This window comes from Hylobates moloch, unplaced genomic scaffold, assembly GCF_009828535.3.
Source record: "Hylobates moloch isolate HMO894 unplaced genomic scaffold, HMol_V3 SCAFFOLD_20, whole genome shotgun sequence".
Classification (NCBI taxonomy): Eukaryota; Metazoa; Chordata; class Mammalia; order Primates; family Hylobatidae; genus Hylobates; species Hylobates moloch.
In genome coordinates, this window is record NW_026652295.1 from 4,972,067 (window position 1) to 4,998,985 (window position 26,919).

The 26,919-nt window shown below is 39.3% G+C and overlaps 1 protein-coding gene across 5 annotated transcripts in view; it reads left to right on the forward strand.

Annotated features, from left to right (window-relative positions):
* FARS2 (phenylalanyl-tRNA synthetase 2, mitochondrial) overlaps positions 1-26,919 on the forward strand; it is a 513,534-nt gene that overhangs the window by 106,005 nt on the left and 380,610 nt on the right. For 4 of the 5 annotated variants that reach the window (XM_058432116.1, XM_032141493.2, XM_058432118.1 and 1 more), the window contains one exon: positions 16,576-17,208. In XM_058432116.1, coding sequence (XP_058288099.1) covers positions 16,597-17,208 — 612 coding nt within the window. In that variant the 5' untranslated portion in view covers positions 16,576-16,596. Of the gene's footprint in view, positions 1-12,235; positions 12,345-16,575; positions 17,209-26,919 lie in introns of all 5 variants that reach the window. The other variant, XM_032141494.2, reaches the window with a different exon arrangement.

Consider the following 26,919-nt stretch of genomic DNA (forward strand, 5'->3'; position numbering starts at 1 on the left):
AAAAAAAAAAAATGCTTCCCAACTAGAAGATGAGCATTGATTTTTTTCTGAAATCTTAAACTCTAACTTGAAGTACGTCATGCCCACTCTGCTCAGGTATGTGGCTTGTCACTATGTCAGTGCCTCATGCTGGTGCTACCTTTGTGTGAAGGGAGATGCAATGGGTGGGTCATTAGAGAGCACTAGGTGAGCAGGAGGGGAGAAAGGAAGGCCTGAGGCTTTGTCCTCAGTTACCTCCAGTCAGCACTGCCTCTGCAGAGAAGACCAGCTCTGGGCCTTGGTTTCCTCATCTAGTAAATGCCCTCTGGTTGATCTAACTCATCTCTCAGTTTCCTCTAACTGTAAATTTTACATTTCTTTTGAGTTGTAAATACTTGCTTGACTAGCCTTGAGAGCTTTCCATCCTTCTGTCCTTCCTTCCTCCTTCCCTCCCTCCCTTCTTCCTGGATTAATTTTTATTTTTTTTTTAACTGACACATAATCGTACATATGTACGGGGTACAGTGAGATGCCTTGATTCATATACATTGTGTAATGATCAAATCAGGATATTTAGCATTTCTGTCATCTCACACATTCATTTGTTCTTTGTAGTGAAAACATTCAAAATCCCTTCTTCTAGATATTTTGAAATTATGCCATACAATATTGTTAACGATAGTCACCCTTCTGCACAGTAGCACACCAGAGCTTATTTTTCCTGTCTGTGGCCCTGTACATGTTAACCAGTCTCTCCCAGTCACGCTTCCCTTCAACAGCCTCTGCTATCCACTATTCTACTCTTTACTTCTGTGAGATCACCTTCTTTAGCACCTGCATGAGTGAGATTGTGTGATTTTTGTCTTTCTGTGCCTAGCTCATTTCGTTTAACATAATGTGCTATAGATTCATCCATGTTGCTGTCAACGACAATTTAATTCTTTTTTTATGGCTGAATAGTATTTCATTGTGTATATATTCCCCATTTTCCTTATTCACTTATCTGTTGATAGATACTTGAGTCGATTCCATTTTTCGGCTATTGTGAATAGTGCCGCAAGAAACATGGGAGTGCAGATACATCTTTGACATACTGATTTCATTTCTTTTGGGTGCATACTCCATAGTGGGACTGCTGGGTCATATAGAAGTCCTACTTTTAGTTTTTTGAGGAAGCTCCTTACTGTTTTCCATAGTGGCTGTACTAATTTGCATTCCCACCAACAGTGTATAAGGATTCCTCTTCTCTGCATCCTTGCCAGGATTGATTTTTTGTAGCCATTCTAACCAGCGCAAGGTGATGTCTTACTGTGGTTTTGATTTGCATTTCCCTGGTGATTTATGAGGTTGAACAGTTTTTCATATATCTGTTGGCCATTTGTATGTCTCTTCAGTTTTTTTTACCTGTTTTTAAATTGTAATATTTGGTGTTTTGGTTTTTTTTTTTGCTATTGAGTTGTTTGAGCTTCTTAGATATTCTGAATATTAGCCCCTTGTCAGATGTACAGTTTGCAAATATTTTTTTCTCATACTGTAGGTATTCCAGAGAGCTGTCCTTTCTCAGGTGTGATAGTGACTGTGACAGAACCAAAGCCCAAGGCAGAAGGACAAACCAGGCTTTTCATCTCCTGTTCGCTGCTTTTTTTTTTTTAAGTGATTTCTTGTAACAGTGGTCACAAACATATATTCTGGTCTAAGTGATAAAATCTGTTTTTTTTTTCCTCCCAAATCTTACTATGTTAACATCTCCATCTCATCTAGAGATTAGTTTTCTCTCCATGTCATCCTCTGGAGCACAGCCCAAGACTGAGAATTCAAAGCCTCTAAGGATAAAATATGGCCATTTCAATCCTCTTACACTAAAACCAGACACCATATTCTCTAGGTCTTTATCCAATTTCACTGAAACTACTTAGCATTCAGTTCTCATGAGCTTAATTATTTTGCTTCCCAGATAGCTTACAACAGCATGAAAGCCTTAGACTCAGAGGGGATGGAGGAGGTGAGTACTATTATTATAATAGCAGTAGAGGATCTGCTGACCAACCGAAATCAAAGGGGCAAAAATGAAAACACTAAAAATCTGTGATTGCACAGAATGCAGATTTTCTTAAAGGATTACTATGGTCATTGAAAAAAGCTTAGAATATGTTTATATCCTCTGTTTAATAGTACAGTAACGTTTCAGTGGATTTCTATGCCAGTGGTTTCCTTTTTTTTTTTTTTGAGACGGAGTCTCGCTCTGTCACCCAGGCTGGAGTGCAGTGGCACGATCTCTGCTCACTGCAAGCTCCGCCTCCCGGGTTCACGCCATTCTCCTGCCTCAGCCTCCCGAGTAGCTGGGACTACAGGCGCCCGCCACCTCGCCTGGCTAATTTTTTGTATTTTTACTAGAGACGGGGTTTCACCATGTTAGCCAGGATGGTCTCGATCTCCTGACCTCGTGACCCACATGCCTCGGCCTTCCAAAGTGCTGGGATTACAGGCGTGAGCCACTGCGCCCGGCCTATGCTAGTGGTTTTCAAGCCGTAGCTGGCATGAGAATCACCCTGAAGGGTTATTAGGGTACAGACTGATGTGCCCTGCCCCAGAGTTCCTATTTTTTGGGTCTAGGGTAGGGCTTGAGAATCTAACATCCTCTCTGGTGATGTTGATGTCACTGGTCTTGGGACTCTATTTTGAGAACTACTGTTGTATTCAGAATTATTTTAAGTGTTATTTAAAATAAGAAGTTTAAATTTCCTGGGAAAAATAACTTGTGTGTAAAGCTTAGTCCTTACTACGTAATTATTTTAAAAATATTTTCATTTTGTGTGCTACTTCCTGTGGCTCCCACCTCCTTTGGTGTGAATTGAGAGTCATGGGATTCTTTGCTTTTGAATAATTCTCTGTGTGATTCCTCCACCATGGGAGTCTGCCCTCGTTTTCCTCTATTTAGAGAGACTGTAAATATTTGTGATTTTTTCATTTTTGAATTTACTTCTTTCTATTTTCATATTTTTAATCTTATTTTGCTTCCCTTTTACTGTTTGAGCCCAACGGATAATTTTACTTTTTTTAGTTTTTTTTTTTTTGAGACAAAGTCTCACTCTGTCACCCAGGAGTGATCTCAACTCACTGCAACCTCTGCCTGCTGGGTTCAAGTGGTTCTTCTGCCTCAGCCTCCTGAGTAGCTAGGACTACAGGTGCATGCCACCATGCCTGGCTAATTTTTTTGTATTTTTAGTAGAGATGGGGTTTCACCATGCTGGCCAGGCTGGTCTTGAACTCCTGACCTTGTGATCCGCCTGCCTCGGCCTCCCAAAGTGCTGGGATTATAGGTGTGAGCCACCATGCCCAGCCTTTTTAGATTTATAATGCTGTTTTCTGAGCAGTGGTCATAATATTCACACACACACACACACACACAGACACACATGCACACACACAGTATAACATGCAAAAGGTTAGAAAGTCAAATGGTAAAACATAAATTTCTTTCCCTGCTGTCTCCCAGCCACATCATTCTCTTCCTTGGAGACACCTACTATGATCAATTTCTTGATATACACTCAACCCAATATTATTCACGGATTCTGTACTTGTGAAATTTGCCTGCTCTCTAAAATCTGTTTTTAACCTCAAAATAAGCACTTGAGGCGCTTTCATGGGCATTTACAGAGATGTGCACAACAGGGGGAATAAATCTGACTTGCCCGATGTGCACGTTCCTGGCTGAGGTTGAACACGGTGATGTTCTGCCTTGTTCAGCTCTCAAACTGTAAACAAGTGTCCTTTTCATGGTCTATGTAGTGTCACATTTCACGCCTTTCTGTGCTGTTGGTGATTTTGCTGTTTAAAAATGATGAGACGGCTGGGCACTGTGGCTTACGCCTATAATTGCAGCACTTTGGGAGGCCAAGGTGGGCAGATCACTTGAGGCCAGGAATTCAAGACCAGCCTGGCCAACATGGTGAAACCTCATCTCTACTAAGAATACAAAAAATCAGCCGGGTGTGGTGGTGCACGCCTGTAATCCCAGCTACTTGGGAGGCTGAGGCACAAGAATCACTTGAATCTGGGAGGCAGAGGGTTGCAGTGAGCTGAGATCGCACCATTGCACTCCAGCTTGGGTGACAGAGCGAGACTGTCAAATGATAGATAGATAGATGATAGATAGATTAGATAGATTAGACAGATAGACCTGACCGAAGTGCTGTATAGTGTCTCTAAGTGCAAGAAGGCTGTGATGTGCCTTACAGAGAAAACATGTATGTTAAGAGCTTCATTTAAGTATGAGTTATAGTGCTATTGGCTATGAGGGCAATGTTAATGAGTCAATAATATGTATTAAATATTTTTAAACAGAAACACACACAAGACAGGATTATGTAATGATTAGTTGACAAAAATGTGACCAGAGGCTTGCGGGAAACCAACTGTATATTTCCCCTCGGAGCAGCACTTCACTGTTTGCTAATTTAGTGGTCATAGCAACTTTATAGACTATACTGCAGATAAGAAGAATGGACGGCATATGTATTATTTCTTATATGCTTTGCAATTTCAACTAAATGATTTCATGTATTGCTAATCCTTACAACAGACCTACAAAGGTTATAGAGAAGTGGAGGGCTATTTTTTTTTTTTTTAAACGGGAATTTTAGCAGAGAGCACAGTATGATGGGGCTGTTTGGGGTTAATGGGACTCTGATCTGTAGGCCTGAATTCCACTCTTTTAGCAATCTTGCCACTATGTTCAGGATATGACTTACCATGCATAGAACAGCCGACTCTGAATTATAAAATAAAAAGTTGTTTGATGTCCATCTTTTCGAAGGACTTGCTAAATGAACTCCAGTGCTGTGCTTTAGTTTTTCAACTACTTTGTCACTAGATCCATTATGGGGAGAAAATGGAGCTTTGGAAATAATCACTGTGAGTTAAGTAAATGGTATCTTTTCTTAGCTAAACAGTGATTTGGAAATTTATAACATAAACGTTCATAATAGGTTTGCTCCATTTGATTTGGAAAAACATTCCTTTTTTTTTTTTTGAGACGGAGTCTCGCTCTGTCACCCAGGCTGGAGTGCAGTGGTGTGATCTCGGCTCACTGCAAGCTCCGCCTCCTGGGTTCACGCCACTCTCCTGCCTCAGCCTCTCCGAGTAGCTGGGACTACAGGCGCCCGCCACCACGCCTGGCTAATTTTTTGTATTTTTAGTAGAGACGGGGTTTCAGCGTGGTCTCGATTTCCTGACCTCGTGATCCGCCCACCTAGGCCTCCCAAAGTGCTGGGATTACAAGGGTGAGCCACCGCACCCGGCCTGGAAAAACATTCCTTTTAAGGACAGACATATTGTCCGAAACATTGTCTGAAGCAACTTGAGGACATACTGTCCCTGACCTCAAGTTGCTTGAGATCTGACAGATGGACTAGCACCCTAACTAGCAGGTTTAGTGAGTGTTTTATGTGCCATGAGTGAAGTGGGTACAGAAGACAATTGGGAAGAGAGAAGAGGTGGCTCAGTTCTCCCCGAGGAGAGCATGTAGGATAAGTTACGGTTTGCAGAGAGGTAAAACATCTCTGGAATTACAGATCATGTCAATGGGAAGATGTGTTTTGACTTAAAAAGAAATTTTATCAAGAACTTACTAGGAGTACATCTATTGAAAAGTGCAAGGTAGGCTAATATTCATTAGGAGAGGGAAGGCAATGGAAACAGCAGGGGTAGACTGGAACCAGGTAGGAGTCAGGTGAACCTGGTTCGAATCCTGGTACTGCCACTTAAGTACTTTTGGTCAGTTGGCATGATTTTCACAGATTGATGTTTGTCTTTCGTAGTGCTGTTATAAGGATTAAAAGAAAGAAGTAATGAAGAAAAGGCCTCATAGAGAAGATGATGCTCCTTTACCATTTGTAGGTAGAGAAATATTTCAGGCTGTTAGACTCGACTTACTAATTGTGAGTGTAAAGACTGACAAAACCTTTGTGTAATTGCTGCACTACAGTCAAGAGCCAGGAGTTTATGTGCAGTGACTTCATTTAGAGAATCTTATAAATAGTTTATTTAGAATATTCAAGAGAAAAGAATTTTTAACCTGGAGGCTATTTCTTCTGTAGCACAGTAATGTTTTTAATTGCTTAAAATAGTTTTTAATATGCGGTTTAGAGGATTGATTTAAAAAAAATTTTTATTTTACTTGCCATAACTATTCTGCTTGCTAAATTGTGGGGAAAAACTTGATTCTTTCTCATTAGCTGAATATTTTTAATTTAAAAACTGTTATATATATGTACATAGTAAGATTATTATAAAATTCTTTTAAATGCTGAATATCATGGATAATTAATTATGCCAACATTCCCCAAATATGGAATATGTAGAACTATAGTTTAGTTAATACCATTTGTTAAAAACAAAAATAAATGATTTTGTTGAGATGCTAGAAAACATGAGGGTGGTTTTGATATTTTTGTGTGTGTGAGAGAGAGAAGGCCAGAGTATGTATTGTGCTTTTTCCATTTATTGAGAGGAATTTTTTTCCCTGATATGTTTCGGAAAGCATTGGTACAAATGGATATTGGTAAGGTGAACTTAATTTTAATTGAATATATTTTTGAAAGTTAAAAAAGCAAAAGAATGATTGGGAATCACTACAATTCCAAATATGGTGATATCTTTAGACAGTTATCTTCAGACTAATTTTGCAGTTTCTTTGGTCTGTAGTCATTCTCTTATGTATTCATTTAATTACAGATTTTAACCTTTTGACTTAGGACTGCAAAACGGATTTCTTTTGGAACTAAGTACTATGATTTATGTCTAAAAAAAAAACTTCTAAAAGTTATATTTTTCCATTTGTTTTTGTGTTTGTCACAAGATATGTTTCTCATGGGTATAGAAGTTTCCAGTGTGACAGAACACCTTCAAATCTCTCCTTCTTGAACATATGGCATTTATTAGCAAAGAATAGTATTGACAGTCATTTCTCAACCGAATTATAGTGATGAAAAGATATCTTTTTTTTTTTTTTTGAGATGGAGGCTTGCTCTGTCATCCAGGCTGGAGTGCAGTGGTACAATCTTGGTTCACTGCAACCTCTGCCTCCCCGGTTCAAGCTATTCTCCTGCCTCAGCCTCCCCAGTAGCTGGAATTACAGGTGTGCGCGACTGTGCCCAGTTAAGTTTTGTATTTTTAGTACGGGCGGGGTTTCACCATGTTGGCCAGGCCGTTCTCAAACTCCTGACCTCAGGGTGATCCGCCCACCTCGGCCTCCCAGAGTGCTGGCGTTACAGGCGTGAGGCATTGCGCCCGGCCAAGTTATCTCTTCTTAATGGGGAAGATGGCATTGTATATTGAGATAATAATTGTTTTAGAATTGCTTCCCTCACTACTTTTTTCCCCATTAGACTTAATTTTTTAAAAAGACATTGTCTGCACAAAAGGTAGCTATTACAAAAGAAGACTGAAGTGTCAAAGGATTTCTTGGGCTCCCTGATCCATATGCCCTGGCACTGTCTCTCATAAGGCTTGCCCTCTTCGCGCAGTTGCCAAGTGCTTGCATAATTGTCTTGACAAATGGCATACTCATTAATATTGTGTTGGGCCTTTGCCAACCTGTGGAAGCCATGTGCCCCGGGCAGTGAAATCCAGTGCCAAACTCTTGCTGATGGTTATAAACCATGCCTTAAATACATTGTTGAGACCAATGATAGTTAAGTAAATAGCCATTTGACCTAAAAATACTTACATTTTTCCATGGAAGCCAAGAGCATTTGTGAATGGTAAGGGGCTGCTGGGGTTCTGAGCTGTAGACAGTCCCATGTGCAGGAGCTGCAGCTTCCTGCCTGGAGGGCGCCTCTTTTGTCACTTACTTGCTCCAGAATCAATCAGAAAAACATACCCTGATGAATCATCACAGAAAAGAGGTTATTCACTTCTTCAAGGCTGTTAAAGTGCCTAGTCTAGAAGCAATGTCATTGTATCAGGGCCTGCAATCATTTCTAGAAATTAGGTACACCAAATTCTCTAAAAATTAATAATTGAGTCTAAATGGATGAAACTCAAGAAAAGGGTGTGAGATGCTCTCGGTACAACTGTATATCAACATTTTCTCCCAGGCATTTCATGTTACTTCAAATTAATGATTTCAAAATGCACTGTTCATTTGGCCTTATATTGGTTGAATGGTGCTATGCAACTTGTTTTTCTTGAGCTCACTAGAAACAATTGTAGCAGTGTGGTATGAGAGCCATTCATTCATTTTTTTCATTCATTCATTCGTGGAAGAAGCAGTTTCTTTGGGCACTTACTTCCTGTGCCTGACCACCTTATAGAAACAATCAAATGAATGGCTCCTGCCCTCAAAGTCTTATTTTCTAGTGGGAGAGGTACACATGTCTGCAGGTAATTACTGCCTGGGTCATTTGGCATGAAAAATGTATTTCCATTTTAAACATCCAGCTTATTTATATTGATTTCAACAAAGCTAGTGGGAGATAGGTTTCCCTGGTGCCCGGTTAGTTCCAGAATTTGTAGACCCAGCATATTCTGTTCTTCTGTGCATCCAAGCTGGCTTCCTGGTGATCTTATTATTTGCGTATTACACAAAGTCCCTCTAAGAATAACCCCCATGTATTCTCCAAGGTAGATATGTAGATAACGTGTGACCTTGTCCCTGATAATTGATTTCATTTGCATGTGAACTTTTAAAAATTTTGTCTTCTCTCTCAGAAACAAGGTCTGGATAGGGTAACCAGGATCAGGAGCTGAGCTTGTACAGTTTAAAATTTATCATGTTATGTTAGTAGAAGGAGAATGTTCTGAATTTTGAAAAATTGATGCCAGTATTCAAGACATTTTTAGCCAAACAGACAAGGTCAGGCTAGAGAATGCTTATATTACCTGAACCAAAGGAGCCACAGAAAGTAAGAGCCCAGTTGAAACTTGGTCAGATAGGACAATGGTTTTAAAGTTTAATTTAAAATATAATGAATGTCTATTTAGAATATTTGGAAATATAAATACATAAAATAGAAAATAAGTACCAGGGATAATTGCTATGAAATCTTTTGGCTAGATCTTCTCATGGTTTCTAAATATCCTATGCATGTGTTTATAGGTAGGTATATATTTATAGAGTTAAGATCATATCATACATACAATTTTATATCCTGTTTATCACTTTATATAGTTATATCATTAAAACTCTTTGCAACCATTATATTTAATGACTGCAAATATTTTATTGTATGGTCTCCCATAATTTGCTTAATCATTCCCTTGTTGTGGGACATTTATGTGGCGTATAATTTTTTTTCTATTATAAATAATACTGTAATGAAAGTTCTTTGTGTTTAACTTCTGTCTTCATTTACATTATTTCCTTGTGATAAATTCCTGGAAGGGTAACTACCCTGTCAAAGGGTATGAACAGTTTTAAGTCTCTTGATAGTGCTGAATTGCTTTCTAGAAAGGTTGTGCCAATAACACCCTCACGAGTAATACAGGAAACTGCCTGCTTATAGCCCTTCTCTTTTTGTTCATACTAGTCAGCAGGAACAAAAAAGCATTCTCTTGACTTGCCTTTGTATCAGTAAAAGTTATTGGAAGTTGGCCATTTTCCCACCATTATTTAGTAGAATAAAATGTGTAACCATGTTGACTGAACCAAGCTTCATTTTTTCTTGATAGAAATGTGTGAGTATTGCATCTGGTGGTTATGGATTGTGCTTGAACACTTTTGTATAGTGGTGACCATATATGGGTTATGCTTGCTCACCATTGGCTATTTCCCTTAAGCTAATTATGCTTTAGGGAAATGATCAGTCCAGTACAGTTTGTGTACTACTTAATGTTTTCTTTACACAGAAGAATGAGGGAGGTTGAAAGGACTGTTGAAACCATTATGAAACTCATTCATTCTAACAACAAACATTTATTCAGTATTTTACTAGTTGTTGTCATTGTGCCGCTTTATAGTGATAAAGAATGCTTACAGCATTCTGAATGTGTCCGAAATGAAAAACAAGCAAAATAATCCAAATGTGATCCATGACCATGTAACAGATGCTTCAGATACCTTTTGAAATGTTGCTTCTTAGAGCAGACTTGTAGAGAAGTGGACTTGACCACCATGCCCACTGTTTGGACATTCCAGGCAGCTGTATCCCAATAGTAATGATAGAAATAATAATAATAATGATAATAGCTGCCATTTATTGAGTACTTGTTATATTCCTTCAAGATACTGTGTTATGTTTTTTACCTTCATTGTTGTTTAATACTCTTATTACCGATGCAAGGTATATGTTATTTTCACGTTGAGAAATATAGGGAAAGTAAGATTCAGAGAGAGAGAGCAAGAGTTCTCCTAGTTCATCCTTGTCACAAATCACAGGATTTACTTCTATCTAAAGGCTGAATAATATTCTATTGTATACATACATCACGTTTTCTTTATGCACTCATCTGTTGATGGACATTTAGGTGGATCCCATATCTTGGCCATTGTGAATAATGCTGCAGTGAACAATGGGGTGCAGATGTCTCTTTGACATGCAGATTTCATTTCCTATGTTATATACGCAGAAGTGGGATTGCTGGATCATATATTAATAGTTATATTTTTTAATTTTTTTGAACCTCCATACTATTTCCCGTAATGGTTATACTCCTCTAAATTACCCCCAACAGTGTACAATGGTTCCTTTTTCTCCACATCCTCACCAGCACTTACCTTTTCTTTTTGGTAAAGCGATTCTAACAGGTGTAAAGTGGTATCTATCTCATTGTGCTTTTGATTTGCATTTCTCTGATGACTAGTGATTTTGAGGATTTTTTTTCACACACCTGTTGGCCATTTATATGTCTTCTTTTCAGAAATGTTTATCCAGATCCTTTGCCCATTTTTTCTTCTTTCTTTTTTTTTTTTTGACATGGAGTCTCGCTCTGTCGCCCAGGCTGGAGTGCAGTGTCACAATCTCGGCCCACTGCAAGCTCTGCCTCCTGGGTTCACACCATTCTCCTGCCTCAGCCTCCCAAGTAGCTGGGACTACAGGCGCCCGCCACCATACTCGGCTAATTTTTTATATTTTTAGTAGAGATGGGGTTTCACCGTGTTAGCCAGGATGGTCTTGTTCTCCTGCTCTCATGCTCCGCCCACCTCAGCCTCCCAAAGTGCTGGGATTACAGGCGTGAGCCACCTCGCCCAGCCCCTTTGCCCATTTTTAAGTTATTTGCTTTCTTGCTGTTGAGTTGCATGAGTTCCTTATATATTTTGGACATTAGCTTTTTCCCAGATACATGGCTTGTAAATACTTTTTCCCATTCTGTGAGTTGTCTCTTCAGTCTATTGAGTTTTTAAATAGTTCTTTACTGCCCCTACCAAAGAGGCAGCCTTCTTTGTTTTATTTGACCTTGCTGACCAATTTCCTTCCATTCTTTTCTTTTTCTTCCTTTTTCTCTTCTTCCCGCGTCTTCCACCCAGCATCAGATGTAGTGCTAGATTATGGGCATACGATGATAAATATAAGAGAGAGAGGAGAGAAAGAGTATGTGTATATATATATATATATGTTTGTGTGTTCTACTCTCAAGAACCACACAGTCTAGTAAGAATACAGACAACAGCAGGTGGTAATAATACGGCATGCTAAACATTGCACATTGAGTGGTATTTGGGTTCAGGAAACAGGCCCCTGTTTCCTTCTAGATGTCTTTTCCCCTGACTTCTGTGCTGTGGCACCCTTTACGTCCCCTCTGTCTTACTCCTTACATCCCCTTCCCTTAAATATGATAAGTTCCAAGTAATCTTCTATCTTTTGCCCACTTCTATCTTGCTCTTAGCCTCCCATGGATTCTTATATGCGCTTGTGATATTAACTCTTACGTCTATGCAAATTACCTCCAAGGTCTACATTTCCAGGACTAAGGTCTTACCTCATTTCCAAACTATAATATAACTTGAATTGCCATACAGAAATTGTAATGTGGCTATCTCATTCATACTGAACTTCCGTTTGTCCAAATCTGTTTTCCTCTACAAAAGATGATCTGAACAAACAACAAAAATCCATGCTGAGTTCTCTGTGTCAGTGAATGACTTTATTAGTTCATCCATTACCCGATCTCTAGAAATCTCTGGGTCACTTTTAGCTCTGAATTCAGCTCATCTTGTCTGTTACACACTGGGCAATGAATTAATTAGCTGATGAACATGATCTAGTGTAATCTTTTCATTATGAGATAGGTATTATTTTTCTCTGTTTTACAGATGAGGACCTTGAGGGCCAGAAGGGTCAAATAACGTTTCTAAGGATGATATGTGGCACCTAAAAGATCAACCTAGGATCAAACCAACATTGGTATCTCTGTGAAGTCTGGTCTGTTGCCCATTATATTGTATTTTCTCTTCTTATAGTTGGTCTGATTGTTTCTTTTGTACCAGTGCTAACATACTTCATGTCCACATTTGTTTTCTTGCTCCTTTTTTGTGACTTTATAATCTACATGTATTTGTGACTAGGAGATTTTATTAATAGTGTAGAAAAATTTTTCAGTAGGTTAAGCTAAAACAGGGCTCAGCAAACTCTTTCTATAACAGATCAGAGAGTGAGTATTTAGGCTTTGTGAGCCTCACAATCTCTATAGCAGCTATTCAATCTTACCTTGATAGCAAGAAAGCCACTGCAGATGATAAATCAACAAATGGCTGTTGCTGTGTTCCAACAAACTTTATTTGTAAAAACAGACTATGAGCAAGGCACGATGGCTTATACCTGTAATCCCAGCACTTTGGGAGGCTGAGGTGGGCAGCTCACTTGAGGCAGGAGTTTGAGACCAGCCTGGGCAACATGGCAAAACCTCATCTCTACAAAAAGTACAAAAGTTAGCCGGGCATAGTGGCTTGCACCTGTAGTCCTAGCTGTCTCTGGGGCAGGGAGCCACTGGAGCCTGAGACAGGAGGATCACTGGAGTCTGGGAGGTTGATGATCCAGTAAGCCACGATCATCCCACGGCACTCCAGCCTGGGTGACAGAGTGAGACCCTGTCTCAGAAACAAACAAACAAAAAAAGCCAAAGCCAAAAAAAAAAATCCCCAAACAGACGACTGTGGGCAGGTTTGGCCCTTGGGTCTGTAAATACTTACTTCATTTTTACCATCTAAGCTAATGTGTTTTATTGGATTTACTTATTCATGCATTTATTTGTGTATTTAAAAACACATTGATGTATAATCTCAATTAGGTAAAATAGAAGTTAAGGGAGGTCCTTGCAGAGATACCATTTGAACTTAACAATCTTGGACCTTTGATTGAGAAGTATACTTTCTTTTTTTTTCTTTTTCTTTTTCTTTTTCTTTTTTTTTTTTTTAGTGAGGCAGAGTCTCACTCTGTCACCCAAGCTGGAGTGCAGTGATGCGATCTTGACTCAGTGAAGCCTGAACTCCTGGGCTCATGCAGTCCTCCTGCCTCAGCTCCCCAGTAGCTGGGACTGCAGGTGTGTGCCACCATACCCGGCTAATTTATTAAATAATTTTTTTTTTTTTTTTTTTTTTTTGAGACAGGGTCTTGTCATGTTGCCCAGGCTGCTCTCAAACTCCTGGGCCCAAGTGATCCTTTCGCCTTGGCCTTCCAGAGTGTTAGGATCATAGGCGTGAGCCACCACACCCTACTGAGAAATGCACTTTACCCCTGGACAATGTGAGGGCTTTGGGGGCACTGATTACCCTCCCTCAGTCAGTTGAAAATTCCCGTATACCTTTTGACTTCCCCCAGCTTAACTAATAATTGTTAACTGGAGGCTTTACTGATAACATAAACAATTGATTAACACATATTTTATGTGTTATAGGCATTATATACTGTATTACAATAAACTAGAGAAAAGAAAATGTTATTAAGAAAATCATGAGGAAAGAAAATGTATTTACTATTTATTAAGTGGAAGTAGATCATCCTGAAGATCTTTATTATTATCTTCATGTTGAGTAGGCTGAGGAGGAAGAGGAGGGTTGGTCTTGCCTTCTCAGGGGTGGCAGAGGTAGAAGAGATAGGGGAGGCGGAAGGGGAGGCAGGAAGGGCAGGCACACTCAATGTAACTGTTATTGAAAAGAATCTGCATTTAAGTGGATCTGCACAGTTCAATCCATGTTGTTTGAGGGTCAGCTATATTTGAATTGCCAAGAATTCTGAACCGTGTCTCATGGCTAGCTAGGCATATGAATTTATGCTAGTTACGTGATCTTTTTGAGCTTTATATTCTTTGTTGGTAAAGTGGTACAAACAATACCTACGTCACAGAACTGTTGAAGAGATGAAATGGAAGAACAATGTATTAATAGAAGTATGAATGTCGTTGGTCTTATCCTCCTAGGTCTCTTATGTATTTCCAGATGATATATTTCTTATAGAGAAATTTGATAGAGATGGAAGGAAAGGAAGTCACTTCTCAGATAGAAGTGGGAAGGCTCTCCTAGTCATCCGTCTCTCTCTGTTAGAGATGATAACAGAAAGGACGGATACTTCTCTGCATGGGGTGAATGACAGTGGAGAATGTAAGCAGGGCTGAGCAGATAGATAGAAGGCCTGAAAATAAGGGCAACAACCTCAAACTTTTATCGGCAAGCTGGGGATTGCGTGAGGAGAGCAAGGAAGGGACACGAGGCTGGGGTGCATCCCTGGGAATGGAACCCAAGTGTGTGTTTGGATGTGTGAAGAGCTGGAAACTGGGAAGGAAAAGCATCGACAGCAGCCCACAAATAACTGGATCAGAAGCACCTTTCCCAGAACAATTATGAACTTTGTCTAACACATATGCCTTTGGGAGGAAGAAAGGCTTTCTTCTGTTTTGGCAAGGGTGCTGAGCTAGGTAGCTAATAACCTAACAGTTTGATTTTGTGCTAAGATGTGTAAGGCTGCATGTGCATATTTAAAATTCATATCTACTGCAGTGACAAGTCACTGAACACTAGATGGGAAGACATTTCAGTTGAAGCTCAGCCAAAAGCCCTTTTGAAACACCTCTGACAAAATAACGCCATGAGTGAATAAAACCAGAGAGTTCCTGGGTATCTTTGAAAATGTCTCCCATCATGACAGTCTCAGACAAAGGTGCTGTGCACAGCTTCTAAGAAGCAATCACACACAAGCACAGCCATTCAACTTGCAGCTAGATTTCGTCAGTTCCAATTTGGAGTCAGGTGGATTGTGTTGTCCAGGGACAGACTGTGCTTTTGATAGTGACTGGGAACAATATACTTCTCTCCTAATGCAGCTTCATATCATGAAGTTATATATATTCTTGGTATGATTGCACGGCCCTTGAAGTAAAACAGCCACATAGTTGTATGCTTTAAAATAGCCTGGTAGGGAAGAATTCCACATTTTAGAAGATGGATTTTTATAATTTAAGTTTGTGAATGTAAATTATTTGTGAACATTGGGATGTGACATCTCAAGACTCTCCTTATTGGGATCCCTGAGTGAGTTTAGAACTGGATTCTGTGTGAGTGCGAAGAAGACACTGTGTGAGTGGTCCACGGCCCTGTGTGGTTGTCTTATTGAAATCTTCCACTACCTTAGAGTTTCGCCAGTTATACTTAGGTCCTTCTCACCTCATCCGTGACTTGAACCGCCTCTACTAGATGACAGCTGAGGTGACTTTCAACTGTAAAGTTTGGTGATTTTATTAAATTCTAGGCATTTTATTTACTTAAAAATCTAGGTCGGTGCTCTGCCTTCTGGCTGCTCTGTCACTCTTCCCCAACAAGTTTAGTCCTGTTTCTGGTTAATTGTGGGTGTGTAGTAGAAATTTGCCCTTTTGCCAAAGGTGTAATAGAAAGGATGCCACAAAGGTATTAAGTTTAAGTGACATGACCAGATGTGAGAAGATTTACATTTACAGCTGTCCATTGATAAAGTCTATCACTTTGTACAGTATTTCCTGAGATTTTCTATTTTATTTTTAAAATATTAAAGTTAACCACAATCTAAAGTGGTGTATTTTATTTAAAACTTTTTAAAAAAATTAGTAATGTCACTTTGTGATCTAGTGAAGTAATCCAGAAGTTATGCTGTATCAAAGATAAAGAGAACTCTGTAGTTATCAGGATGATCGGCAGAAATGTGAAGGAAGGCTCTTAAATCTCTTCTCTTCCACTCTCCTTCAGAAGCCTCTATCTAATCATTTGCTTCCTTTATTAGTGGGACCCTTAATAGGGTCCAATTAAGTTCTGTATTTTAGGGGATCCCTCTAAAGTTTTTTGGTTCTGTAATGTACAGGTTGTCACATTTAAAGTTTTTTTCCACATCACGAGTTCAGGACATGATAACATAGTAAACGAGGTTTTCTACAAAGCCAAGGATCTGAATGACAAAGGAAGGACAGCTAGAGATTAGGGATATAAAAGTGACTTCCAAGAATCGTTTCATTTAGTGCATTAAGTATCATGCGTCTGTCAGATGTCTTTAATTGGCTCTTTCAGCTGTGTGGAGGTCGTAGTAGGGGAAACATGCCAGTAGGACAGGAGGGAGCTGGTGGGAGACGCAAAGAACACACTTGCTTTCCACGGAGTGACACCTGACTTGTGCTTTACCTCTGTGCTCTTTCCAGAACCTGTGAGAAGTTTCTACAATGGTGGGCTCAGCTCTCAGGAGAGGTGCCCATGCGTATGTCTACCTGGTGAGTAAGGCCAGTCACATCTCCAGGGGCCATCAGCACCAGCCCTGGGGATCGAGGCCTGCTGCAGCACAGTGTACCACCCAAAGAGCTCCAGGCAGTGTGGTGGAGCTGCTGGGCAAATCCTACCCTCAGGACGACCACAGCAACCTCACCCGCAAGGTCCTCACCAGAGTTGGCAGGAACCTGCACAACCAGCAGCATCACCCTCTGTGGCTGATCAAGGAGAGGGTGAAGGAGCACTTCTACAAGCAGTATGTGGGCCGCTTCGGGACCCCGTTGTTCTCGGTCTACGACGACCTTTCTCCAGTAGTCACGACCTGGCAGAACTTTGACAGCCTGCTCATCCCAGCTGATCACCCCAGCAGGAAGAAGGGGGACAACTATTACCTGAATCGGACTCACATGCTGAGAGCGCACACGTCTGCACACCAGTGGGACTTGCTGCACGCGGGGCTGGATGCCTTCCTGGTGGTGGGTGATGTCTACAGGCGTGACCAGATCGACTCCCAGCACTACCCTATTTTCCATCAGCTGGAGGCTGTGCGGCTCTTCTCCAAGCATGAGGTGAGTCTTGAGATGTTTCTCATCGCTGAAGGATGTCATAGACGTTTTATGTTGAGGTCACTAACATTCAGCTCAATGAGTCCAGTATGGTCATCCTTGCTTGCCTGATTTTGCTTCAGTGAATCATCCATGCTTAATGACATCTTGGGTATAGGTATGCCTCAGTGTTTTTTGCCTGATTTGTTGTGTTAGTAACTACAGAAATTGATAAGCCTTAATTTTCAGTTGCCTGTCCTTATCCTGTCTCTCAATACTGACCCGCCTCTCTCTGGGTTACTTCATATGAATGGAGAATAGTCTGTGGCTCAAATTCACCTTTAATCCAGGATGGCTGAAGGTGCAACACAGAAACCTGTGGTCAGGTTATTCTTAGTTCTGTTAGGAGGAGTAAATTACGTTTTCTTGCTGTTAGAGAGAAATGAATTTCTTAGGTACCTTAGGGGCTTGATGATTTATTGGCTTGGGCTGTAAACTGTGTCTTGTCCCCAGGCACTTTCCTCACCCTCCGTGGCTTTGCATGTTGCTGTGAGATGTCTTAATTGCTGCTATTCTTGAAGTATATGTTACGATGCATGGAGCCTTTTCCCAACTCCTTGCATCTGTTAGATGTTATCCTAATATGTTGTGTGCATCTTTTTTTGTTGTTGTTTTTTTGCAAATTATGAAATCCCTAAAAGCTTGATTCCATTTCCTAAAAACTTGCCATACCACTTGTCCCTCACTCATGTTTTAAAAACCAGCTCTGTTTTTATATAAGAAACAAATGTGTTAAACTATGCACAGGGTGTATTTCATTTTACTTCCTTAGCAATGTCCCTTCCAGACATGTTCTTTGGAATAGGAAGAATTATTATTGCCACAAAATTCTCTCCCGCCAACGTAAGCTAAATGAGTTATTAATATGAAAACAAATAGTATAGCATCCTTAGGCCAATAGGTAACCATTGTTTTGTTGTATTCTGTAAGTCATATAGCAGGAGATAACTGAACAGGACTGCCCTCCCCTTCTCTCATTTTTCTTTCTGTTTACCTCTGGATGTGCTATTCTTTTGTGACTCTGTGATAATACAGTAATAGCTTAGCCTTACACAGAAAGGCCATCCATGCTGGATCTCAGGGGATCTTAAATGAGCATTCTCACTACTTGGAATAGCTATTTTCCAAGTTAGGAAAAATAATGATTAATAAGGATATAGATGTATTAGGGAACTAATATGAGATAACAAAGACAGGTCAAAATCTGGGAAATGTGACCAAGTGATAGAATGCCATTTAAAATTAATGTACAAGAGGAGCTGTGATGCCAGTAATATGACGTCCAGGTCACGGTAGCAGACAGATGCTCAGCCCAGCTTACCTCATTAAAGAAATAAGAAAGGACTGTGTGCACTGATTTGTAAGCATGCATGCCGTGAAAGAGGCAATGAAGGCCGCCAGGCACTTCTAGCGTTTTAATGGAGGGAAAATCAAGGCTGCCACAGAAGATGGGAAGTAGGAAGTGGATAGGAAATTAGCCTTCACCTTGTTTCATATTTGTTTTGGGTCCAGTCCAATTTGTTAGTTAGCACAAATTACTAATCTAAACTGATAATGCTACTGTATATTCTGTGTATAGTTAAAAAATTATGCTCATGTGTATGTATGTATCTAATCTTCTTATATAAGGTTCATCTGTGTTCATTGTAAGAGGATTAATAATTGTTAATTATTGAAACAGGTGTTGGATGCAGAGAAATCATCATCCTTTCTATTTGTGCATATGTTTGAAAATTTCCAAATCAAAGGCTAAGGGAAAAGACTGAAGGAAAACACTGGGATCCATCAGTCAGTCAAAAACATTGGCTGAATATATACTGGGATTCAAGACTGTAAGAAGATATCAGACAGTCATGAGATTGTTCCTGCTTTCATGGGGAAGACAACTATTAATATAAAAAAATGCAGGATAAATTAAAGATAAAAGTGTACACTGCATGTAATAGAAAACTGAAAGCAATTAACTCTAAAATTAATAGCCTTTAATGGCCATCAGCCTCAGATGATTTTACACAAGTTTTTACCAAATCATGAATTACTTGTATAATCTGTTTCAGAGCGTAGAAAAGAGAGTCCTATCAAGCTCCTTTTATGAGGTTAGACATGTTAATATCCCAACTAGATAAGAAGGAAAACTTCTGAAGTTTCATCGTTATGAACATAGATTATTCCATTTTAATGAACAGATATAGAATTATTAAATGAAATATTTGAAAATTCAATTCATTGATTTATTGTGTCCTACCACATTATTATTGTATATATATTACATTGTACTGTATTAACTGATAGAAGGAGAAAAAGCATGTGATCATCTCAATAGATGTAGAAAAATACTTTGATTGCTTTTAATGTCTCATGACATTAAAAAAGCATTTGATGACATTAATGACTCACGATAAAAACTTCTAGAAAATTAGAAATAGAAGGAAACTTCATTGACTTTATAAATGAAATCCATGAAGCTCTTACAGCAAACATAATTAATGGTGAATCATTCTAAACATTTCTATACAAATTAGCCACGAGTCAGGATTCCTTGCTATCACTGTTCATCATTATGTGGTAAATTCTAGCTTATGCAGTAAGCCAGAAAGAGAAATAGAAGGCATAAGCATTGGAAACATAGATAAAACTGCTTTATTTGTAGAGGATTTGATGGTTTACCTAGAAAAAAATAGAATATACAGATCAACTATTAGAACTTATAAGACAATTCAACAAAGTTGTTGGATTCAAGGACAATATAGAAAAATTAATGTTTTCATCCATAAGTAAGAACCAATTATCAAATATAATAACATTTTATTTGTAGTATCAACTAAGATATTTCAGTACCTAGGTATAAATCTTGCATCAGATATTTGAGATATTTACAGATAAAATTATTAAATATTATTAAAAGACATAGAAGAACATAAGGAGATATTTACCATATTTGTAGATTCATAGGAAAACAGTATCATGAAGATGACAATTCATCCAAAATTAATCTACAAATCCAGTGCAAATCCAACCAAAATTTTCACTGGATATTCTAGAAAAATTGAGGGACTAATCTTAAAATTTATAGAAAGAACCCCAGCTATTAAGACTTATACTTGTGTAGCTGCAAAGATAGTTTAGTAATGGCACAACGTTAATTGGGTAGAGAATGTTGAAACAGCTGTACTTCATATTTGAGAACTTATAAAATATAAGTGATATTACATAAGTGGGAGGTGATGGATTCTACATTAATTGTTCTGAGACAATCATCTCTATAGGAAAACAATGCATCTCTACCTCACACTAAATCCATCAAATGGATGGATTAATAATTCATTTGTGAAAAAGAAATCTTTAAAACTTTCAGAAGAAAATATAGGAGATTATCATTTTTACTTCGATAGAATATAATATCGTAAACATGAGAATTCTTAAACAAGAAAAATCCATAAGGGAAAAAAGTGCTAAAGTTGGCTGCATTATGTTAAAACAGCTGCCTAATAAAGGTCTCCATAGTCAAAGTTATGAGACATTTCTACATGCTGGGTGGAGATACTTGCTATGTTGTCAGACATTTTCCTACTGGATTCTTTTTTTCATCCTGACACTTTTCTTTTACATGATCACTACCCATCTTGTGTCAATCTTTTGACACTGTTCTCTTTTCTGAAAATGCATATAGGTGGTGAGCACACGTGTGTGCTTTTACTATTCTTTAAACATGTCATGCTCGTATACTTTTATGTGTATAATTTATTGTGTAAGAAGAAGGCACATGACTGGCTGATAAACAAAGACCAGCTTTATCAATAAACAAGAAAATGCAAATTAAAACAACCAAATATTATTTCAAACTCAGCAGATTAGCAAAATTTAATAATCCTCACAATACCAAAGGCCTAGAGGAACCGTCCGTCTTACAGCCTTCTCTTGGGAGTGTATATAGTTACTGCCACTTTGGAGGGTAATTTGGTAGTTTCCAATGAAAACAAAAATTGTATGCTATGTGATTTGGCATTTTTTTCTTTAAGTGTTAAAAAGTCTCAAATACCCATCAAGAGGAGCAAGGATAAATAAAATGGGCTCTGTTGTTATATTGAATGCTTTATAGCAATTAACATAAACGATCTAGAGGTACCTGTGTCAACATGGATGGGTTTTAATGCAATCTTGAGGGAAACAAGTACACCACGAGTGGTACTAAACTATCGTATCTTTTTAAATGGATATTAAAAATGCACCCAACAACAAAAACATGCCCAACAATGTGTGTTGTTATAGACTTGCTTATATTCTTTCTCTATCTGTCTTTGTCTATTTCTCTTTTTACACACACAAACACAATTTTTCTTTAATCCAGTTAGATAAACATAAAAGTAGGTGTGAAAAAATATATGGAAATAATAAACACAAAAATCAAGGCAGTGATTATTTATGATGTGGAAGGAGGGTGAATGAGATCAGGCATCGTATCATTCTCTGCAAACAATGCAATATTTTATAATTTTTAGGTGCGTAGAAGGATTTTGAGACTTACATGTTTGAAAACTACTGTTCTGTAGCTTCAAAACGAAATTTTTACAAAACATTTGAGACATTTAGTTTGCAAAGAATGGTGGATTTCAAGTATTTGACAGGCCCACCAGAGGAAGCTCATACAAATCCTGTGTCTATTTAATCTGATTAAAAATATCAATTGAAACATGCATGTGTGGACCAGTGCTCAGAGAAGTTCTGTTTTCCCACTCTCCCTGGCGGCGCCTTGTCCGGTTTCATGGGATGCACACTCGTGTGTGGGCCCTGAGGATGCACAGAGGAGTTGTGTGAGAGACAGGCATTCCGCAGGTTGTTCTCCAGTCTTGGCTGTGGAGTCTTTGCCTCCTTATTTTGTCTTCATTCCCCTTTGATAACATCCTCTGGGTCTGTTTCTTCCAGGATTTTTCTGTCATGTACACACATATGCAGGCAATACTTCCTCCTGAATTTAAGATGATTCATAATGAGCCTTCTTTTCTTCCAGATTCTGTCTCCATTATTATTTTTTTTAAATTCTAAATGCCTCTTGTTTTCTTAAATTTTATATAAGAATGTGTGTATCTGTTTCTTGTCCTTGCTAGTAGTTCTCAAACTTAAGTGTATTAACCGGTCTTGGTCCATGACCAACTTTTTGTTGATTTTACAGGAAAATCAAAAATATAAGAGCAATATACCAATTTTTATAAAGGCATATTTATTTATTTTAAAGAGCTCTCCTCTGTTCTAGGATGATTTCCTTGCCACTTTCTTGAGTGTTAAAATGCAATTTCTCTTATGAAGTGATGGCGATAGTATTTTAAGCATATGCCTGTACTTGGCAAAAGAAAGCATTGCCTACCTTATCTTAGTCCCTATAGTTTTTTGAAATTTTTACCAATCTATGAAATATATAGCCTTACACCTTAACAAATGAAGGCATAATTGTGGAGAAGTTATAAATATTATATAATTAATATATAATTTACAAATATTCACACAGAAACAAAGGGAACTCTTTTTAGAAAAGAGGATGAGTGAAGGTGTACAGAGAAGTAAGCTTTTTATATAATTTTGACCACAACCCGTTACTGGAATAGCCCTTCATCTAGAGGTGTGTGTTCAGTTCATATACCACCCACCCCTTTAAACATAATCATGCTCATTCGCCATTTCCTCATGGAGGGATTTTAGGAGCGGAGAAGGATTTTGAGACTTACATGTTGGAGAACCACTGTTCTCAAACCACTGTCCTCAACCACTGTGGGTGAGGGGCTCCTTCCATGGAGGGTGCTCCTGCACTCACGATTCCTTCCCCCTGGGTGAGGCGCTTCTTTTTGAATACCCCTTTGGCATCCTTTGTGGTTCATCCTTGTCAGAAAAAACCGCTGTCATTTATCATTAGAAAGTCTCACTTTTGCTGCCTTTGGTATTCTCTCCCACTTTCCAGATGGTTCACTGGAACCCTCCTGTTCTTGGGCTTCTCTTTCCAAGCTTCCCCGCTGTTACTCTTGTAGTGAGCCCATGGTAGTCTCTTTATTCCTGCTTTCTGCTCTGAATCACTTTTCTGTCTTTCAGTGAGTGACAGGGTTTTATTCTCCACTGTGTGGTTATTGGGTTTCCTTAATAGCCTCATGTGGAGGGGCTTTGTTGAAGGCATTTTTATTTGGCTTTGACAGATTATGGTCCCCATGTTTCCCTAATCTCTTCTTTAAAATATTTTAGGAAGCATTGTCCCTGTCAAAGACACACTGAAATTCAAACAGCTTTTCCTTTTTAAAATTATTTTTCTCTGCCCACATGTTTACATAGTTCTCTGTCTTGATAGTGAAGTGAGAGGCAACTGGTCACAGCGAGGAGTCCATGGATTTGGGAAATACCCCATTATTGGAGGACAAAGCATGATTTGGAGGACCGTTTGGAGAGAGACCCCTTTTTCTGTGGCACAGGGCTTTTGCAGATAATTAGTCGTTGGCTATGACAAGATTGAAACTAATAGGCTCTTAGTCTGAGACCCATCACTGCCTTGTAGCAGTCTTGCCCATGACCCTTACTGGGCTTTCAGCAACTCACTGCCTTGAAATTAGTTTGTGTGTGCCTGGTGTCTCCAGCTGGTTAGTCAGCTCCTTAAGGGTGCCACTCTATCTCTTTTTGTGCCTCTCTTTCTAACCCAGGATTCTGCACAGAACAGCAATGTCTCCCTCTTTCTGGGCTCCCAACTTTCACTGCAAAAGATGACAGCTAGCACTGTTAACTGCATGGCAGCTCACCTATCTGCTTGTCTAGTTGGGTATTCTCAGCTATAAGAGCACATGTGTCTGTTAGGGTCCAATTCTGATACAGAAACCACACAGTAACTTGATCAAGGAAAGCATAATGTAAAGAATTACAAACTCCAACACAGAACTTGGGTGATCAGGGATTGGCTAGTAAGAGGTAATGAGAGAGTCCAGAAGTGTTATCTATAAGGAGGAGCTGCTACCCCTAGGACTAAGACGGGTGACCCAGAGAAGATCCCCTTCCTCCTTCCCGCAGCTGTGGCTCACTGAGTGTCTCAGAAGTGGTAGTGGTGCCATGCTGGTGAAATTGCTTGATATCCACGCTCTGGAATTTACGGAAATCTGCTTTCTTGGGTGTGGGGAAAGTTAATTTGGGAGACTTGTCTTGCGAGAAGCACTATGCTATGAAAATGATCAAATGGGGTACTGAGGCGAGCAGCTGGCCATTGGAGGGGCCGTGTTGCCACCTGCACTGCAGATCTGGGCAAAAGAAGTGCAGGGTGCCCAGTAAGAATACCTTCCTTTGCAATGTCCCTCCAGCGACCTCTGCTGACAAAGTTTAGCATTTTGCCAGCTGGCAAAGGAAAAATATTTCAAGGACTCAACTCCGTTTTCACAGAGCAGGCAATGAAGGATTGATTGTTTTGTGTAGGTGATCAGTGACAGAGTCAGCTTGCTCCCTTTCCTGAATGTCTAGAAGCCTTTAGGGAGATAGGCTATCATTTATGCAATTACATGAGTTGCTGGGGAAAGTCATATTTATGGAGGCAAAAGATTTGTTCTTAATTCAAATTTAATATTTCTGAAAACAATTAGGTAATGGGAAAGCTCTCCAGTTATTCGATCTTAGTAGATGGAATACATAGAGAATAGAGGATGTTCTCAAGGGTAAAAGCTTGTGCTCCTGAGCCAATAATAGCATCCAAAGAAAAACAGATTAATATTCTTTACATCTCATTTCTCTAAGATCTCAGGAAAATTATTGCCATTTACATTCTACATTTGTTATTGAAGGCTAAGAGGGCCTCATTAGGTTTACCAAATCCAAATAATTACAGTAACAGTGTTTTTTTCTACTAGCTGAAGTGATGTGTGAAAATAGCAAAAATATTTTCACAGAGAAATTATGCTCTTTAACAGTAAACTTCACACCTTGCTAGGAACTGCATTTCTCTGCCTGGTGTGTATCATCGAATGCTACTTGTAGGGCTGGAGTGGTCTAATTTCACATTTCGAGCTTGGTAGGTGCAGGTGGGCTGTAGGTGAAAGGGAGTTTTCTTTACCAGCCAGCCTCAAAAATGGCTAGCAGCCTGTGCCACTTACATCGTGTTGAATTGTATGTCCAGATACCCGAGTCTATTGATAAATGTAAAAGACTACGCTCTTGCTATTTGACCAAGAATGCACCCTGTACTAGGTACTTTCATTGTCCTCGCTCTGAGGCTTTGTCCTAAAATCTGCTTTCTGTGTCATCTCCCTGACTCATCCTGGGATAGGTCTCTGCAAAAGTGTAAACTTTTGTTAGTTTAAATGAATTTGAAAGGTAAGATAGTTTTCTTAAACTAGATACATCATCTAAATACAGTGTTAGTTTTTAGCTGTATTTTTTAGTTTTTATAGAAACTTTATATAATCTTACATAAGATCAATAGTAGTTCATTATAGCAATTATTTATTTATTTATTTATTTTGAGACAGAGTCTTGCTGTGTCGCCCAGGCTGGAGTGCAGTGGCGCGATCTTGGCTCACTGCAAGCTCCTCCTCCCGGGTTCACGCCATTCTCCTGCCTCAGCCTCCCAAGTAGCTGGTACTACAGGTGCCCGCCACCACACCCGGCTAATTTTTTGTATTTTTAGTAGAGACGAGGTTTCACTGTGTTAGCCAGGATGGTCTCGATCTCCAGACCTCGTGATCCTCCCACCTCGGCCTCCCTAAGTGCTGGGATTACAGGCATGAGCCACCATGCCCGGCCTATAGCAATGATTTCTAATTTTTTTTTCTTTTCCTATTTGAGAGTCTGATGAGAAATTTGCATACTCCCCAGAAACACACACACACACACACAGAATTTTTTATATAGTTTAAAGGGTTTTATAGGCTCCTGGATTAGATTACGAAATTTGAAGTCAGGGTCAAGGAGATAGTTTTTGCTTTTAATAGGTAATTCCCAAACTAAGTCTGTAGTAAATTGGAAAAGCTGTTCTTGATTCTTTCAGCAATCCTCTCTCTTTCCACATCTGCCACTTTTCTGTAACACTTCTTTTGGGTCACATTGCCATGCTGGGGTTATGTTTGGTGGTAGATTATGTAAGTAGCAACAGAAGTTAGGGTTAAGTTAGCTATAGGAAGGCAGAGAATGCTGCCTAACTTGGGTATGACCAGATGTCAGTTATTAGAATGATTTGAGATTGAGAACCAAGTCAGGAGTTCAGAGTCAGAGGCAGTGTAGGAACAGGAGGCCGAGTTGGATGTGTTGGGGGAAACCAAGGGAAAAGTTGAAAGTTTCTCTCCGAGGGCCGGGAATATTCCTAAGTTGTGGTTGTTTCTGAACCAGGAAATACAAAGAGCTGGTTTCTGTTTAGAAAGCTGGTGAGGCGGAGGGATAGCCAAAGAGCAGACTCAGGGACAGGGGGCAGCATGGGTCCTGCGGGGAGCAGATCTTGCCATGCATCTGGTAAACACTGGCCCTTGGAATCTTGTTATGTGTTGGACTTTAGATAGCGTGTTTGTGTATTCTTTAAGGTTTATGAGTTATGCTTAAATCAAGCAGAGAAAGATTTACATTTGACAAATGACAAGGAACGCTTTCTCACCATGCAGATTCTGAGTGAGAGAATGAGTTTGAAGGGAACTTGGGTTAACCTTCTCCAGGGTGATACTTCTTAATACTTTTATG